Raw genomic sequence first — 19,608 nt, 5'->3', positions numbered from 1 at the left:
CTGATTAAGACATGAGCATTTATGGAGCCTTATCACTTCCCTTCTATTTTTCTCTTTCATCTCATTATGGTCTTCCACTTATGAGTACATGAGAGCTATTACTAAAAGAGGACTGAATTGATTTGCTTCATTTGAAAATAATCACATTTTTCTTAGGAAGTTCCTGCAATATGCCATGTTTTTTTTTTTTTTTCCCATATAAGTAACACTTTATACTAACTTGTTATTATGAGCATACCTAAACTATGTTTATACAGTAATGCAGCATAAGATAACAGAAGAATTGGAATTTGTTTACCTTTACAGAAAATGAATGGATGATATAGAAACTTCACCATTTTGATAGATTTACCATCAGCTTCTGCTCCCCCCATTGTCATTATACCTGAAGTTATCAGCTCCTTTCCCTCTCTGTTGTTTCTAATTTGAGAAGACTAAAAAGGTTACATCACAAAATTTCTCAGAATTTTAATTTTTAAATAAAATGAGAATAAATGAGTTATCAGTGAGAATAAGAATATTTTCTTCTTATAATGAGCCTAGCATAAAACAGATATTTGAGGTGTTTGCAGTATTTGCTTAGGGGGCTTTTGTGCTTATTTCCAGGTATTGGCTGTTTGGAGGAATTTAGGTTCCTGGAAGAATAGTGTGCTAATGTGTTAGAGTATATCCTTCTTAAGGAGAACCCTGTTGTACCTTTAGAAAGTAGCTTTCGTGTCAGGCTGTCTTCTTCTGATGGCTGCCTCATTTTGGCTGGAACTGAAAAGGCTGTAATGTGTTATGGGCTACATACACATTTTGCAGCTATCATTTTCTGACAGACTTATTCTTGATGATGTTACCTTTCTTTTTTTCTCTAGTGTTTGTACTTAAATGTCCTTATAGTCTCTCTCTAATTCACTGTATCCAGTTATTTAGCAATCAAAAGAGAGCTGAGTATGACAGCTCCTAGTGTTACATTCACTTCCTCTGAAGTACTGATTCTGCTTGTATTTATCATCTGAGTTAGCGTTTATTCAATATTTTTTTCCTTCTGGTGTTATCTCTTGTTTTATAAACTGACTGGACATTAATTATGACTTTGACTAGTCACTTTGTTTGCTCTTGGATTTGAAGTGAAATAGCAACAACAGCATTTGGAACATTTTTGTGGACTAGCTTTCTTGATAATCTCTACTAAAATCTTGAGTCTACTAACAAGAGCAAATGTCAATGAACATAAACCACAGCGCCCATATTCTTATGAAGCTGATAAAAAAACAAACAAACAAACAAACAAACACACGAAGGCCACAAGTGCTCACAACTTTTGCTGAACAGAATATGAAACCCGTTTTTTTTTCATTTCATTCCCAAAATTCTCACTGGTAGAAAATAAAGGATCAGAAATCTATAGGAGATAAGTTGTTTAAAACATACTAACAGCTTTGTTAGCAAATTAAATAGTTCTAATTATAGTGCTAAAAGAAGTTTGGCAGTGGGGATATGTATACAAATTATGATACTTGGAAAAGGAGTGACAATGAAAATCTAATTTCAAGTCTGGAAATTTTAGCTGGTTAACCAAATGTTGAGACTGAATCATTTGGTTTCCTCAGATCAAATTTACCATTCTGTTTGTGTAAGATGAAATCAGAAATAGCAAAACCCTTCAAAAGTCCTTGCGAAGTGATCTGTAAGTAATGGGTATTTATTGATGGCCCACCCTTTATTAACTGTTCTTTCATCTCTGCCCTGACCCTGGGGACTCAGGACTGGGTGTTGGTTTTCCTGAGTCAGTGCTCAGAGGCAATTCTGCATTGGCTTTCCTTTTCTTGCCTCCCTGAAACTGATTCCTCCAGTGTGCACTTTCTTGTCAATCTGTGAATGCACAACCTCCAGTGAACTGGAAACTAAGCTCCTAGTGGGTCTGCTTTTCCAACTTATTCACGTATTTTTTTTTTCCTTCTAGGAAATAAACAGCTTTTTACAGACTCACGAATTTGTATAATTCTCCATTTTCCTTAAGATTAGGTTATGTGACATGTGTTCATGATTTAATAAACAAGGGCTGTTTTAAAATGTGGAGATGATAATATGTTTTTTCCTAGACAGTTGTGCAGATTACTTTGACAGGTTTTCTTTCATATTTAAGGTGACGACCCTTGTCAACACCAGCAACAAAGGCCCATCTGGTAAAAAGAAAGGGAGGTCAAAGAAGGCCCATGTCCTGGCAGCATCTGTAGAGCAAGCCACTCAGAACTTCCTGGATAAGGGAGAACAGATCGCTAAAGAGAGTCAAGATCTCAAAGAAGAATTGGTTGCTGCGGTAGAGGATGTACGCAAACAAGGTAAGTAGAATAATATTGTTCAAGAGGAATGTATATTGATGTGCAAACAATGGATTTGTCTCTAGAATCAATGCATATTTGCTCAAAAGAGTAGTCTTATGTTTTTCCTCAGTATCTGCACTTGCCATTTTTAACATTTGCTGGAATTAAGTGCATAGACAAATAGAGATATTTTTACTTGTGGCAGCATAGAGCAACCACAAAAGTTTCATGTCTGCTGTTAGTTTCAAATTTTCAAGTTGTTTTCTCTTCATTGATGACTGTAGACTTCTGTGTCAAACTGAGGCTCTAGGGAGGAGAGGATGAGAATACCTTATACTTACAGAGTCACCAAACACTTAGGGTTTTAAAGATGAGGGAAGAGATGATTGTAAAGCAATTAGCTATCTATGATCAATCAGTTATGTAATTATCTAGTTAGCCATAATGCAAGTTTTCAGCATATTTAAAATTTTTAATTGTGGTAAAATACTCATAAAATGTACCATTTTAACCTTTTTTAAGTGTATAATTCAGTAAAGTATATTCACACTGTTGAGTAGACAATCTCCAGAACTTTTTCATCTTGTAATTCTGAAACTCTATACCTACAAAATAACAATTCCTCATTTTCCCACTGCCCTAGCCACTGGCAACCATTGTTCTACTTTTCTTTTCTATGAATTTAACTACTCTAGATACCTTATGTAAGTGGGATCATGTAGTATTTCTTTGTGACTGGCTCATTTCACTTAGTGTCATGTTCTCATGTTTCATACATGGTGGAACATGGGTCAGAATTTCCTTCATTTTTAGGACTGAAAATATTCTAGTGTGTGTTTATACCACATATCTTTATCCCTTCATCCATTGATAGACATTTGTGTTTCTTCCACCTTTTGGCTATGATGAATAATTATGCTATGATCATAAATATACAAATATTTCTATTTCAGTTCCTTTGGGTCTATACCCAAAGGTGGAATTTCTAGATTATATGGTAATTCTAATTTTAATTTTTGAAGGAGCCTACGTACTATTTTCCATCGCAACCGTACCGTTTTACACTTATACCAACAGTGCACGATGGTTACAATTTATCCATGTCCTTGGCAACACTTGTTTTCTTTTTTTATCATAGTCATCATAATGGGTGTGATAGCTCATTGTGCTTTTGATTAGCAGTTCTCTGAGGACTCGTTATATTGACTTTGTTTTCATATGCTGGTTGGCCATTTGTATATCTTCTTTGGAGAAATGTGTATCTATGTCCTTTGCCCATTTTTTTTTTTAGATTTTATTTATTTATTCATGAGATACACACACAGAGAGAGAAAGAGAGAGAGAGAGAGAAAGAGAGAGAGGCAGAGACACAGGCAGAGGGAGAAGCAGGCTCCATGCAGGGAGCCAGATGTGGGACTCGATCCCGGGTCTCCAGGATCACGCCCTGGGCCGAAGGCAGGCGCCAGACTGCTGAGCCACCCAGGGATTCCCCCTTTGCCCATTTTTAAATCAGGTTGTGTTGTTCATTTGTGAGCATTCTTTATATATCTTAGATATGAACCCCTTATATGATACTGTTTTGCAAACATGTTCTCCCTTTCTGTAGGTTTCCTTTTCCCGCTGTTGATTGTGTTCTTTGATACACGGAAGTTTTTAATTTCGGTGTAGAGTTCTATTCAGAATTTTCAGTTGAAAATACTAAGCACCATGAAATCAGAACAGATTATCCCCTGGCCTGACCTCCCTCCTGCATTTCCTATCTCCGTAAAAGCCACGCATGTGTATCCATTTGCACAATGGAGAAATCTCAGTATCATTATTTTTCTCTCCTTCCAAATACAGTCTATTATGAAATCCCATAGATTTTTAACCTCAAAACATCTTTTAAGTGGATCAGTTCCTGTCTTAATTATTCAAAAGTATCATGTTTTACCTGCCCCTGTGCGTTAGTAAATGCTGTCTTCTTTTACATAATTAAGGATGACTCATTCTGCACCTCCCAACTCAAGAGAAAACCTTCCCAGGGAAACCTTTCCTGACACTCCTGTCATACTTTTCATGGCTTTTTCCCCTTATCACTTTGCACAGGAGAGTTTAATATTTGTGGGGTAACCTGATTGATAACTTTCTATCCTGCCACACTATAAATTAATAAAGATAGAGACCAAACCATGTCTCTTTTGCTGATCCACAATTTGCAGTTCTTAGCAGTCCTAAGACTAATGAGTGTTGAATAAATGAAGCAATAGATCAATAAAAGTTCTCCTGTTCTCTCCTTTTTCTTCTGGCAAATCTACCACTTTCTAAATTCACAGATGGCTGTTTAGTCCCTAGAAATATCAACCCTCCTTCTACACCAAGAGCCACTATTATTTGTGCTACCATCTTCTTCCCCATTTTCTCTCCCCTGAAAGTTAATTTCATTTACATCACACTAATATAAATTGTTATGTAATTTGAAATGTTAAATTTTATGTACTTCATCTAATGTACATGGAGTATATTTGTATATGTGTTTTAAAAACATGAAAGCTTCCCAATTGTCAAGTGCTGTTGAAGACTGGTATTCCTTCTGAATTGCAAATGCACACTGTTTTCATGCATATATAGCCTGGATAGTTTTTTTTTTTTTTTCTTTCTTTCTTTCGTTTTTAGATTGACTGCTATATAATAAATTGCACACATTTAAAGTGAACAATTTTATAAGCTTTGACAAATGTATACACTGTAAAACCATCAACACATTCAAGATAGTCAATCTGTCCCCAACGGAGAGGGTTTTGATAGGTCCCTAGGATACTTTCTCAAAGCATTTATCTTTTATGGTAATATATTTTTCCTTTTAGGTTTTCAACGATCTTTTAGCTTTCCCTTATTTTTTCCCTGCAATTTGGTTTTCACACATTCTGTAGAAATTAATATTTCAGTTTTCTCAAAGCTTATATAAGGAATGCTATTTTTTGGACATGATATAATAACCAATATGGTTCTTGACCAGCCTGTCTAGGGGATATGAGAGTGAGATTTTTTTTTAAGATGCTAGTTTAGAACATCTTACAGAGATCAGTCTTACAGAGCATATTTTAAACTTTCTCTATATTATACACTTCTCATTATATAAAAATTATGCACCAGAAATGATGCCTATGTGTTAACTGTTTAAAAGCTCAATTACCACATACCCCTTTTGCTGAATCGTGTCACATGTAAGGAAACATTGCTATAGTCTGCAAAATAACAAACGTTTTACAGGGAAAAGATTTAGAAATTTTCTTTCTGTTTCTCTTGTCAAATATCTCTCACTCTCAAATAGGGTTTAGATCCCTGTCATATGGGAGGGATGCCTCTAGTCCCTGACAACAAAGTCCTCAGGCTCTCCTTCCACATCTGTGCTCATGGGCTCTCCTGTCTGCTCTCTGCCCCTTCTCAGTACTTAGTATATAACCTCTCTAGCCCATCCAGTTTTGCCCCCATTTTCCTGTTGGCCCCGTTTTATTCACCCAGATTTTATTCACAGTGAGAGCCTAGGTTGATTTTCAGAGACAGATATAGGAAGATCGGGGGCAACACTCAAGGATAAGAACAGGACTATTTAGTTATTAGAAACTTTGAAACTTAGTATCTTTCCTTGTGTCATAGAAATCTACGTTCTTGGGACACCTGGGTGGCTCAGTGGTTGAGTGTCTGCCTTCAGCTCAGGGTGTGATCCTGGAGTTCTGGGATCGAGTCCCACATCAGACTTTTTGTGGAGCCTGCTTCTCCCTATGCCTGTGTCTCTGGCTCTCTCTCTGTCTGTCTGTCATGAATAAATAAATAAAATCTTAAATAAAATAAAATAAAATAAAATTTTAAAAAAGAAATCTACGTTTTTATCTGTAAGATGATATTCAGAGATTATGGGAATGCTGACATCAAGAACTAATATCCTCCTATAAAGTGGCCTTAGTATCTGTATGTACTCACTTATAAGATGATGTGTAATTTAGAACTAAATCTATAAGAAGTGGTCTTCTACTATTGAGTTGTTTTTATATTTTAAAATCTAATGATCAGAATTTTTGCCACTTTAAAAAAAAGTATAGCACAAGTTAATGCCAGGAGTTTTAATTTTGTACATCTCCATTTTCAGATTTTTAGTACACAACCATTTCTTATTTTTTTTAATTTTACAACATTCATAATTGTAATAACTGTAATATGTAAGACAAGATTATATAAGAACATTTTAAGCCATTATTGTTTCTAGGCTATACTTAGTGTTGTTTGAATTTCTTTATCATTTGAAAAATGTATTCTCGGGGGATCCCTGGGTGGCTCAGCGGTTTGGCGCCTGCCTTCAGCCTGGGGCGTGATCCTGGAGTCCAGGAGTCAAGTCCCACATCAGGCTCCCTGCATGGAGCCTGCTTCTCTGTCTCTCTATCTCTTTCTGTGTCTCTCATGAATAAATAGATAAAATCTTAAAAAAAAAAAAAAAAAGAAAGAAAAATGTATTCTCTTTTAAACCTAAGCTGTAGGGCAGCCTGGGTGGCTCAACGGTTTAGTGCCGCCTTCAGCCCAGGGCATGATACTGGAGACCTAGGATCGAGTCCCACGTCAGGTTCCCTGCATGGAGCCTGCTTCTCCCTCTGCCTGTGTCTCTGCCTCTCTCTCTCTCTGTGTGTGTCTCTCATGAATGAATGAATAAAATCTTTTAAAAAAAGATAAATAAAATAAAATAAAAATAAACCTAAGCTGTATGGTAGATTCTTAAAAGTGCTCTGTATGAGGGGTAACAATATATTACCCTAGAATAGTCTAGTAGAAAATTTTCCTGTAGTTTTATCTACCCCACAAAAAGAAGTATTTGAGTATAATTATGATAGAATTTCTGTTAAAAACAAGTAACAAAAATAAATCATCAAAATATATATAAAGAAGACAAATCACTGTACTCAAAATTTAAAACTCTGATATTTTAGACTTAGGTAAAGATGGAATATTTGATCAGGGGTGTGCATGTGTGTGTGTGTGTCTTATCATAGCTAAAGTAAAAGTAATTACATAAATGTGTATTGTATTCCTAAATTAAGTTTAAACTGCCTCAGAATAAGAACAATGATGTATATGTATTTCTCTCCTCCTAAAGTACCTAGCATGGTTGCTATAGCACATGGCAGGTGATATTCAGGGGAAGGAGACTTGCATGCCAGCAAAGCAGGCTTACAAGTCAAAGGAGCACCAGACATTTGGTTAAGTTAAGATACATGATTTCTTATGTTACATTAGCCAAAAACTACATGATTTAAACTAAATCACTTAACAATTGAGGCCTCAATTTCTCCATTTTTCAAATACAGACAATAATTGTTGCATTTTGCTCACTGGATTGTTTCACATAATGAAGTCACAAAATGAATTATAAAAACATTAAATGTTATATAGATGTGAGAGTATATTTATTAATTATAATTTATCCATCAATCTGTACTACCTATGGCAATACCTCTCTTTCCTAGCACTGAGCAGTCCTGGGCTTTCCAAGCAGGATGCTAGAGAACTGAATCAGCATCTGGTAGTCTCCCAAAAGAGAACTGTGAGGCTTGGAGTTGATGGTAGTTGTGTGTGGTCCCAGAAAGCTGTGATTTAATAGTTGTGCAGCCAGTGAACCATACATAGAAAAGCTCCTAATCAATGCAAAGGGAGGTATTCCAATCATGTCTTTATATTGAAGCTCTGGACCAAACAAAGCTTACGACACAGAATCCCAAAACATTTTTAACGTTTACGATGAAGACCTTCCTGTATTGGAAATTCTTTCTGAACTATGGACTAGGCTGGGGTTCTTAAATTTCGGTGAAATCAGTATCACCTGGGAAGCTTTTGAAACCCTTGATAAGTTGGTAGCCATATCAATTAAGTTAGAAACAGTGGAGTAGGACCCAGGCATCAAGGTTTTCAAAGTTTCCCAGGTAATTAATCTACTTCTTATCCATTATCTCCACTTGGACGACTCATCAATCCCTGGTAGTCAGCTAGTGTTTCACATTAGGCAGCAGATGGCAGTCACTCATTTTAGAAGGCCTTTGAGCTTGCAGTTTACATAGAGTTAGAGAGGTGAGATTTACACAGGAGAAACAGCCTGATAATCTATGTTAATGTGTTGTGGATAGATCTGTTCTGTGCTAAATGATGTCTTATAATGCCTGACCTTCTGTAGGCACTCCAAGAATATGCTTTAAGTATATACTAAGGAACCAAATCTATAGGACAGTTAATATTTAAATTGCTCTTGGAAAAAAAAAAAGTATGAAGTTGGAATTAGCAAGGAGCAAAGTATAAACTGATCATGGATTAAAAATCTGTCAGGGAGGGCAGCCTGGGTGGCTCAGCAGTTTAGCGCCACCTTCGGCCAGGGTCATCCTGGGGATCCGGGGTCAAGTCCCACGTTGGGCTCCCTGCATAGAGCCTGCTTCTCCCTCTGCCTGTGTCTCTGCCTCTCTCTGTGTGTCTCTCATGAATAAATAAATAAAATCTTAAAAAAAAAAATCTGTCAAGGATGTGGAATAAGCATTTCAGGCTTAAGTAACCTGAGTTTTAAAGGCAAAGAGATAAGAATGGCATTAATAATTGGGGGATGGATAGAAAAGCCTTGATTTGGTAAGTTTCATATTCAAGCATAGTTAGAAATATGGAAAGATGATAGGAAGGGGAGCACCTGAGTGGCTTAGTCAGTTAAGTGTCTGCCTGCAGCTCAGGTCATGATCTCAGGATCCTGGGATTGAGCCCTAGGTGGGGCTTCTTGGTCAATGGGGAGTCAGCTTCTCCCTCTCCCTCTGTCCTTCCCCCCAGCATGTTCTCTCTTTCTTTCTCTTTGTCTCTTTGTCTCTCTCCCTCTCTTTCTCTGTCTCTGTCTCTGTCTCTGTCTCTCTCTCTCGCGCTGCCTCACTTTCAAATAAATAAATAAAATCTTAAAAAAAAAAAAAAAGAAAGAAAGATTATAGGAAAGAACCACAGTGGGAAAAGTTTAGGACCTAGGCTGTGTGTAGACAACATGATGAAATAAAGATAGGAAAGAAAGAAGGAAGCTAGCTGATTGGTTCCTACCTATTTAAGTGATATTTTAGAAAGTTATTTTGGCAACTTCATGAAAAATTGACTAAATCAGAGAAAGATTGGACTCGGGTTGCTTATGTGTTATTGTAATATTGCAGAGAAAACAAAACAAAAATACTTTGAGGTTCTAAGATTGGGATGTGGCAATAACAGAAATAAGAAACTCTGTTATAAGCAGTATGAAAAAGAATAGAAGATTTGCCCTTTGTTGAAAGGAAGAAACAAGGGTCAATATTTATTCTAAATTTTTGGTCCTAGACAACTTAAATGGGATATCTAACGATGGGGAGGAATGACTGATTTTATTGTAAACATTGATAAATGAGTGGAACTGCCTAGCAGATGGTTAATGCTATGAGAATGGAAATTTGGAGAAATAGAGAAATTTGGACATCTTTTGAGTTGATAAATGAAGCTTTCAGAGACAGTCCTTTCTTTGGATACTTGCCTATAGATATAGAGAAAAGAATACAGAGACATAGGTTTAATTTGGGGTGAAAGGCTCAGTTAAGATTGTGGGATAAAAATAGAGAGGAGAGGGATGCCTGGGTGGCTCAGCGGTGAAGCGTCTGCCTTTGGCTCAGGGCGTAATCCCAGAGACCAGGGATCAAGTCCCACATTGGGCTTCCTGCCTGGAGCCTGCTTCTCCCTTTGCCTATGTCTCTGCCTCTCTTTCTGTGTGTGTCTCTCATGAACAAATAAATAAAATCTTAAAAAAAAAAGAAATAGAGAGGAGAGGCATGCCCTGAAATATGACCAGAGAACAAAGATAGTACAGAATCCTGAAATCCAAGGGAATAGAATATTTTGCAATGGAGATAGTGATCAATCTAGACTCTCGAATGCTATCACAATTAGTCAAATTCTTCTGAGATCATAGAGGATAAATAATGAGAAAGTGCCTTGGGTCTTGCCAGAAAGGGCTCATTAATTTTATTTAAAAGTTTATTTTCAGGAATTGAAGGAATGGAGTAGATGGTGAAGTAATGGATTTAGGCAGGGAAGCTCACCATAGTCTTCATTGATCATCATTGCACTGTATATATCATTACACTTTTGCTTCTGCATAGTCTGGTACTCAAATGAAGGACCATATGTTATCATTATTTTATGCATTTCTGGAGCCTGGACATAGTGAGCACCCAGGGTGCTCATAGAATGGCATTATTCCAAAAATTGCCACAGTATGGAAGGAGAAAAATTGAAGAGGGATTGGAGAAAATATAAAGGCAAGCAATGAATACGATTGTTTTCTTATTTGCTTATTCTGTTGAGCCCAAATCAGAAGTTTCAGAGCATACACCAAGAGAGGGAGCTACTGGTGAGAGCAATTGTAGATACAATGGGGAAAAGCTCAGGGTGGTTGTATGAGGTAATACAGAAGGGACATTTCTTTATCCAGAGAACAGGTAAAGAGGAGAGGAGATGTACTATTGGATTGGATGAAACTATTTCACTTATTTTAAATTATGAACAAAGAGGATGTGGTTTTAATGGATCATATATACCTAATATTTGACCACTATTGTAGATTTAAAAAAAAATGTCTGTTACTAGCATCTGTGTGGGTCTTTCATATGTTTTTAAGGGATTTATTTATTGAATACAACTGATTGTTACTGCAGTGGAAAAGGCCAATTTATAACAGGCTTAAGTATCTAAGAATTTTTTAATTTAATTTTTTTATTTGGTATGTACTAGCATGTGCTTACAATGGAATGCTCATATATTGCCTTTATGAATCTTCTTAGATTTGAAATAGATACAAAAAGCTGCCCTTTGAGTGATAGGCAGTCTTCTTCATATTTGTCCAATAAGCATCTCCATTTAATAGGTAATACAGCATTTGCTTCTATGCCATCCTATTTTTATATTTCCACATCCTCTTGAAACATGGAGCAGTTGCTTGGATTTTCTATTTTCAGTCAACAACATTCACTGATGTCTACTCTCTCTTTAGGAAGGTACAAAAAATAAAAACAATTAAGACATGACCCAGCCAAGATATGCCAGGCCAGTGTATAGACAGACATGCACATGGCTCACATCCAACTTTAAGAGGGATCTCATGGAATGAAGTGACAAAAAGGAACAGTTGAAAAGGTAGTTTCTTCATGGAATCATTTTTTTTTAAGTTAGAGATGGTTAAACCATTCACTGCTCATACGGTTTGTTTGTTTGTTTGTTTGTATATAACCTCAACTGTTAAATGATATGGTGATATCAGCTAGTTCCATCATTAGGCTTTTTTTTACCCAATCAATATTTATTGAATAACTGAAGCACCTGGGTGGCTTAGTAGATAAGACTTCTGACTTCACTCAGGTCATGATCTCAGGGTCCTCAGACTGAGCTGCCCATCAGTGGGGAGTCTGCTTGTCTCTCTCTCTCTCTCTCAAATAAATATAGTCTCTAAAAATATGTATTTATTGAGTAATTGATGAACAATGGACTGAGACAGAACAAGACTGATAAAAAGTAGTAAAGGGAGAGAGAAAGGTGTGCCTCATATCTCTGAGGAGACAAAACATTTTGCCTCCTGATGACTTAGACTATCTCTTTCCCCATGCACTTTGTTATTGGGGAGTGACATTGGAATAAGCTGGTCCTACAGAAACTCTAGTTGATATGAACTGTGAACTCTCTAGCTAAGATCTGGGCCAAGGTCATTTTCCTAGCCAAGAAGCTCCTAATGTTAGACAGTCCTGTCCCTTATCTTCCACCTATGCTATTAATCTGTAAATCAACACAGTGTGGGGAGCTGTAAGAGAATGTTCTTTCTCTTGGAGCACTATCCACAGAGGTCAGCACTTTAAGGAGAAGAGCTGAGGGTATTTTGAGGATTCTGTTACTCCTCTACTTGTCCTTTTTCTCAGGATGAGTATGTCCCAAATATCCTTTGCTTTATGCCTCTACTCTTGGTACTCTGAATATTTGGTCTTCTAGAGATATTGGACTTGCTTTTCTGTGCTGTGCACTGACTCTTCACTGCTGGTTGACTATCCTTGTATGGGTGGTATGTTACTGTGTTCTAATATCGCGTCCTATTGGTCATATGGTAGAGGTTTCACTTCTGTACAGAAGTGGTTGGAGGGCTGGGGAGCAGGTCTCCACTAAAGAGGTGTACCTTCAGGGAAGAAGATAATTTCAGGACAGAAAATGGATATTCAAGAAGCAAATCCTAGGGAAGAGAGAGAAAGAGTACTCCTTTCTCTCTTTGGGTCTTGCTTCCTTGAGCTTGGACTTTGCTGATCCATTATTTTAAAAAATAATATTATCAGGACACCTGAGTGGCTTAACGGGTTAAGCGACTGACTATTGAGTTTGGCTCAGGTCATGATCTTGGGGTTCTGACATCAAGGCCCATGTCAGGCTCCATGCTGAGTGTGGAGCCTGCTTTAGATTCTCTCTCTCTCCTTTTACATCTCTCCCTGCTCACACACTCACTCCCTCTCTCACTCTCTCTTTAATAATAATAATAATAATAATAATAATAATGGTATTATCAAGTAATATAATAAAGTTTATGATTATTAGATGAAGCAAGGGCAGACCTTTAAGTTGGAATGGGAAGTACCTCTTCATTCTCAGACTCAGTACAGTGGAGTCAGCATCTGAGGATGCTCTGCTGTGTCCATTGCTGCTCACTGTTCCTCACATGTCCATCTCCTCTCCTTCTTTATAGAGGCTTCGTTCACAAGTGTTTCTCAAAACGAAGTTCACAGACCACTTATTTCAAAATCACTTGTGTGAGGAGGGGTGATGTCTATAAAAACTCAAATTCCTGAGCCTAGCCATAAACCCAGATTCGGTATAACTGGGGTACCACTAGGAGTATCTCCAGCTAGTATCCCAATCTTATGCTTAAAAAGTTTGAGAATCACTAAGTCTAAGATTTTTACATCTTTATACACACTATCTTTAATTAGTGTAAGTCTTTTTTTTCTATTGAAAAGGATATTATCCAGGAATGAGATTAATTTTCAGAAGCTTTAATATCAGAAGTTAAAAAAATAGAAAAAAAACTAGAGATACATACAATGACAAAAAAAATAAAAAGATGTTGATGTGAAAATATCATGAAAAATGCATAAATGTGAAAATGTTATATACACAATTTAAGATTCATCTTAATGCATATTTTAACATTTGCAATAATTTTAACTGTTGCATATTTGCTTAGTTAAAACCAAATTTGTATGCCATAGTTTGCACTAGTTGAGGGCCTGGTGTATAGCTTTTGTTTTCAACATATTGGTAGATAATTACAGTTTCCTCTTTCATCTGATCCCTTTTTCTGGAGCTCTTGGTTTTTGAGAATGCCATAATCTTTCAATAAGTGTAATATTTTATGTAAGATGATATTGGTGCTGAAAGATCTCCATGTACGTTAATTGAGTAAACCAACTAATTCAACCTTTGTTTAAGTACTTTGTACCTGCCCTATTTTGGGGTCTTGGAATATAGTATACTGAAGAAAGAAAACAGACATTCTCTGTCTATAAGAATATTACATTCTGATATGAGACAGACAATAATTAAAAAACTAAGCTGGCTGTAGAAATGTAATTTAAAAATGGAACAACCAAAGACATGATGAATAAAATATATATTGATAAGTTGAACTTAAAATTAAAAACTTATGCTCTGTGAAAGACAGTGCTAAGAGAATGAAGATAAGCCATAAATGGGAAGAAAATATTTGTAAGTCACATACCTGTTAAAGGACTTGTATCAAAGATATATCAAGAACTCTTAAAATTCAACAATAAGAAAAAGAATCACTGGATTCAAAAATGGGCAAAAGACCTAAATAGACATATGGAAAAAGAATCATTTTTTCCAGTATCATTTGTCATTAGGGAAGTGCAAGTGAAAACAACAAAGAGATTTTACTGTATACCTGCTAGAATCAGTAAAATTCCCCAAATTAAAAATATCAAATGTTGATGAGGATAAGAAACAAGACCTTGTATTCATTCAGATGCAAAATCATACAGCCACTTTGAAAGACAGTTTGGTAATTTTTTTTAATAAAACCAGAAATAGAGTTACCATACAACCTATCAATCACAGTCTTTGGTGTTCTGTTATGAAAAATCATGTGTCTGTTATGAAAAATCATGTCTCTACAAAGTGCCTGACTTTATTGTGTTAAAAAAAATCTCTTATTTTAGAATAACCTTAAATTTACAGAAAATTTGCAAAGACAGTACGGAAAATGACCATATACCCAACACCTAGTTTCACCTGTTTTTAACATCTAATGTTATATGGTACATTTGTACCAACTAAAGAACCTAAATTGATACATTATTAATTGAACTGATCACAATAGTAAAAAACAAAAAAACAAAAGCCCATAATAACAAACCCTTCTGCTGATGTACTTAGCAAAAATGGCAAGAGCAAAAACAGCATGGATGCTGATATATTCTTGTTCTTACACTGACTTGCAAAGAGTGATATATTATACATCTGTATGAATAAAATGTGGAATCTAGTTTAGAAGATTGCCAATCCAGGACTATTTCCTTTAACACCCTTTATTGAGATCTCGACTAATCAGCCTAAGTAAAACTGTTCTTACCTTTCACAGAATAGATTTAAGGAGGCTTGCAAGGATATACAAAACCCAGTAAGAAAGAAAAAAAGAAATCTGTGGAGAAGAAGAAAGAAGGGTAAGGTCAGAGACTAGAGAGAAGCCAGGAAAGTGTCTAATGCACATATATATATCAGTGCCCAGGCATGCTGTGTCGTGTGTACGATTTTACCTCAGAATTGGCAAGAAGGAAGGAGGAGCATAAAGGGGGGGGGGGAGGTGGGGGACAGTTTTGTAGTGGACTCGGAGCCAAATTCCAACTCTGCAATTTTCATGCTGCTTGTGCTGTATGACTTGGGAAATTCCTTATGCTCCCTGCACCAGTGTTCACATAAGTTCAGTGAGGCTAATCATACATACACTTTCAGGCCAATTGTGGATCATAGATGACAGGATGCACGTAAAGTGTTTAGCAACAGACCTCGCACACTACAGGCTCTAAAAGCCTGGTAGTCATTGCTTTTACCATGAATCATTAATGTTACTATACTTGCTGCAATGGGCAACAAATTAGGCTCTTATGGTTTCTAACTGACCAGTTGTAAATGTAAACTATTACGGTATCTTTAATTACAAATTAAAAAAAATATATATATATATCTTTCAGGTGGATTAATAAATCCCCTCCATTTCATTCGAATTGCAATTAGTTTAAGGGAAATTCCTTAAACAAAACATGTGATCCCAATCATGCATAAATAGAAATATCCTACATTACCATGTAATGATAAGGAAATCTGGTCACCTTTCTAATAGCTAAGTCTGTAATCATCAAAAAATGCAACTGACGTAAACATCTTGAATAACCACAGGATAAGACTGGTTCACAGGATGATGCTGATTCACTGATGCATCCCTAACTGTGATCTATGCCAGCAACCTAATGCAACCCATGCCATCTTCACCAGAAGCAGACCCCTCTAAAACTGAGACTGAGCGAGCATGCTTTTAGTTGGAGTTCTACATTTTCTTTATTGAAAGATTTATTTATTTATTTGAGAGAGAGAGAACATGTGTGAGCACATATGAGCAGGAGAAAGGAAAGGGAAAGAGAATCTCAGGCAGACTCCCTGCTGAACACAGAGCTCACCACTGGGCTGGGTCCTAGGACCGTGAAATCATGACCTGAGCCAAAATCAAGAGTTGGTGGCTCAACCATCTGAGCCACCCAGGGGCCCTGGAATTCAATTTTTGAAAAGAAAATAAATGGACAAGGTGAAAAGCTTCTAAAAATGCTGAATCTTGCTAAGTGCATGTTAATATGGGGTTCCGGAGGACCAGCCCTGTGGAATGATGTGCAGGCAATATGGAAAAATCAGACCTTATACTAAATTATAGAGATGCCGCCAAAGCACTGCAAAGCCAAGCAGGTATTGAAGCCAAGCTTCAATATTTAGAAGCTGATAACAGACTTCACAGTAAGATAGAGAGAAAACTGGAATTCTTGGTACTTCTCCCATCAGCTTTTGGAGGATTTGACTTGGGTGATCATCTTGCTCTCGGATCGTCAGTTTCTTCCTTCCTACTGGTCTAGTCCAAACAGCATGCCAACACGTGATATATGAAACAGAAAGGGGCTACTAATTGTAACCCCCCTCCAACAATTGCTCTGTTTTTCTGCTTCTTTTAAACAAAACTTTTCAAAGAATAGTTCACATTATCTCCTTCAATTTTCTTACCCGAGGGTTGCTTCTTTTCTTTTTAGTGTGCAATATAATATGTATATAACAGCATAAACAGTAACAAGAATAGCAGTATGTGGATCCCTCTGCTTAAGAACTCTCAAGTGAAAGCTACTTACTTCTCAACATTGGTCTATATCTCCTTCCCTCCTTGCTCCCACTGTCCAGCCTTGGCTAGGGAACTGTAAGCCTGAATTTGGTATCCATATTTCCCATGCATTTCCCCATCACTTGTATTATGAAAATGTTCAAACACATAGAAAAGTGAAAACAAGTTTAACAGAGAATTCCTATATCTGCACAACCACCACCTAACACTACCATTCACATTTTGCTATACTTACCCCGTCAAAAATCTATTTCCCATGAGTTTTTAAATTGATGTGTGTGTGTGTGTGTGTGTGTGTGTGTGTGTGTGTGTTGGAGTGGGGTGGAGAGAAAGAGCATGAGAGAGGGGCGAGGAGGAGTAGAAGGAGAGAGAATCTTGAGTAGGCCCCAGGCCTAGTGTGGATTGATCTCATGACCCCAGTCATGACCTGAGTCCAAATCAAGAGTCAGAGGCTTAACCAACTGAGCCACCTACGTGCCCCACCCATGAGTTTTTTTTTTAAAAGATTTATTTTTATTTATTTATGATAGAGAGAGAGAGAGAGAGGCAGAGACACAGGCAGAGGGAGAAGCAGGCTCCATGCCGGGAGCCCGACGCGGGACTCGATCCCGGGACTCCAGGATCGTGCCCTGGGCCAAAGGCAGGCATGAAACCGCTGAGCCACCCAGGGATCCCCCTCACCCATGAGTTTTTAAATAAATTTGCTACCTATGAATGGTTTATTTTTCACCAAAACCATTCTGGCTTTCAGGCTGACCACTCCAAAAACCTCCAAAGAGGAAAGTTTCTTGAGGTTTTTTGTTTGTATTTCTTGGACACAGTGGAGATTCAGCTCTGCCAGAAGCCACCTATAACATATGCTGAGAACCAGCCATTTTCTATCAGAGTTCTTGTTTGTCAAATACTAATGCCAGTCCCGTCTAATCTGTAAAATTTTAAGAATTAGATAATACCAAAATGAAATAATTTGAGAAAACATGAACCACTTTTCAAACTGAATATGTTCATATTCAATTGCTTTTAAAAGCATGAAATTTCCCTTATGAAACTAGAAGATAAGCTCCCAAACTGTATAGTTTAAACAAATATTTAGATTTTTTTTCCATTTTTGGTCAAATCACTGTTTCAGGTTCACATTTCTTATCATTTCAGTGTTGGATGATCATGAGGGTTTAAGGAACTGTTGGCATGATTCTTTGAAACTATATTAAAAAAAATACTTTTAACAACCTAGGAATAATTCAAATTTGTTGGTGCTATTAAACCAATGTGGTCTTCTATTTAGCATTTCTAAAAATAATTAATGCTATGTAAGTTGATGCATAGTGTTGAAACGATGTATTTTCAGTGTTGATACCATTCTTATTTGTACTTTTTGTGCTCTCACAGATGAAATTTGAGCTCAAGTAAGATGATTTTTTTAAAACATAAAAGCATTTAATAGCATTATCTTTTTAAAAGCTCTTAAAACGTGCACTGTATTTGAATGGGCTGTAGTTTGTTGCTTCCTACAATAATTAAGTTAACAGTTGGCTGATATAGACTCATAGGGATTATTTAAAAGATAAAAGATCAAAAGTACTAAATATTTACATTCATTAAAATTATCTTTTAGCATACATAGAAAGGAAAAACTAATTGGTTTACATCTGATTGTAGGACTTATGAATTTACTGCTTTGATAATTTCTTAAATGTCACAACCAAAAATATTGACCTATTTCTCTGTGGGCTTCCATTGAAATGGTAGGAATCATCTGTAATAATACCTAATAAATTTAAAATATGATTTAAAATATGATGTTTATAGTATAAATGTGACAATTAAAACTAATATTTCTTCCTTTCATGCCAAAAGCTCTAAATAATAAGTGGTTGCTCTTCTCAGTACAATAATCTCCTGAGAGCTCCAACGTGCTTTGTTTGTTTTCCTTAAGAGAAGAGAAGCAGGATAGTTTCATCATTAATTAAGCAATGTTTCTCTGAGCCAGCCTACTTTTATCTGTGGTTTAATTTCTCACAACAGAAACAAAATCTTCAAATTAGATATTCTCTAGTATGTGTTTAAAATATATTTTCTCTCTCTCTCTTTTTTTTTTTTTAGAAAGAGGAAAAAGAAGAAAGAATGTATTCAGCCCTGTGTTTTGTTTCTTAATTTTTTTCCAACTTTATTGAGTTCTAATTGACATACAACACTGTAGAAGTATAAAGGTATACAAAAGGAAGATTTGATATACATGTATATTGTAAAATGTTTACCACAATGGCATTAGTTACCACATCCTTCACCTCACATAATTACCATTTTGTTGTTATTGTTGTGGTGGTTATTTAAGATCTACCCTCTTAGCAACTGTCCAGTACACAACACAGCAATGTTACCTATAGTCACCATGCTGTACATGGCATACCCAGAACTTACTCGTCTTATAACTGGAAGTTTATACTCTTTAACCAACATCTCATTCTTACCTCACCCCCCAGTTCCTAGCAACCATCAATCTACTTTCCACTTCTATGAGTTCGGCTTTTTTAAAATCCACATATAACTAAGGCCTTACACTATTTATCTTCCTCTGTCTGACTTATTTCATCTAGCATAGTGTCCTCAAGGGCCATCCATGTTCCTGCAAATGGCAGGATTTCTTCTCTTTAGGCTAAAAATAATACACACATGACACACATACCACCTTTCCTTTATCCATTTGTCCATTTTTTTTTAAAGATTTTATTTATTTATTCATGAGAGACACATACAGAGAGAGAGAGAGAGAGGTAGAGACACAGGCAGAGGGAGAAGCAGGTTCCATGC

General features: G+C 36.5%; 1 protein-coding gene across 7 annotated transcripts in view; it reads left to right on the top strand.

The window, feature by feature from the left end:
• Window positions 1-19,608, top strand: part of CTNNA2 (catenin alpha 2) — a 1,087,950-nt gene that overhangs the window by 224,088 nt on the left and 844,254 nt on the right. For all 7 annotated transcript variants that reach the window (XM_038561604.1, XM_038561605.1, XM_038561606.1 and 4 more), the window contains one exon: window positions 2,135-2,330. In XM_038561604.1, the coding sequence (XP_038417532.1) occupies window positions 2,135-2,330 (196 nt within the window). The remainder of the gene's footprint in view (window positions 1-2,134; window positions 2,331-19,608) is intronic.

Source organism: Canis lupus, chromosome 17 (assembly GCF_011100685.1).
Source record: "Canis lupus familiaris isolate Mischka breed German Shepherd chromosome 17, alternate assembly UU_Cfam_GSD_1.0, whole genome shotgun sequence".
Lineage (NCBI taxonomy): Eukaryota > Metazoa > Chordata > Mammalia > Carnivora > Canidae > Canis > Canis lupus.
Note: the sequence above shows the minus strand (reverse complement) of the source record. Positions and strands in the feature narration are given on the sequence as shown.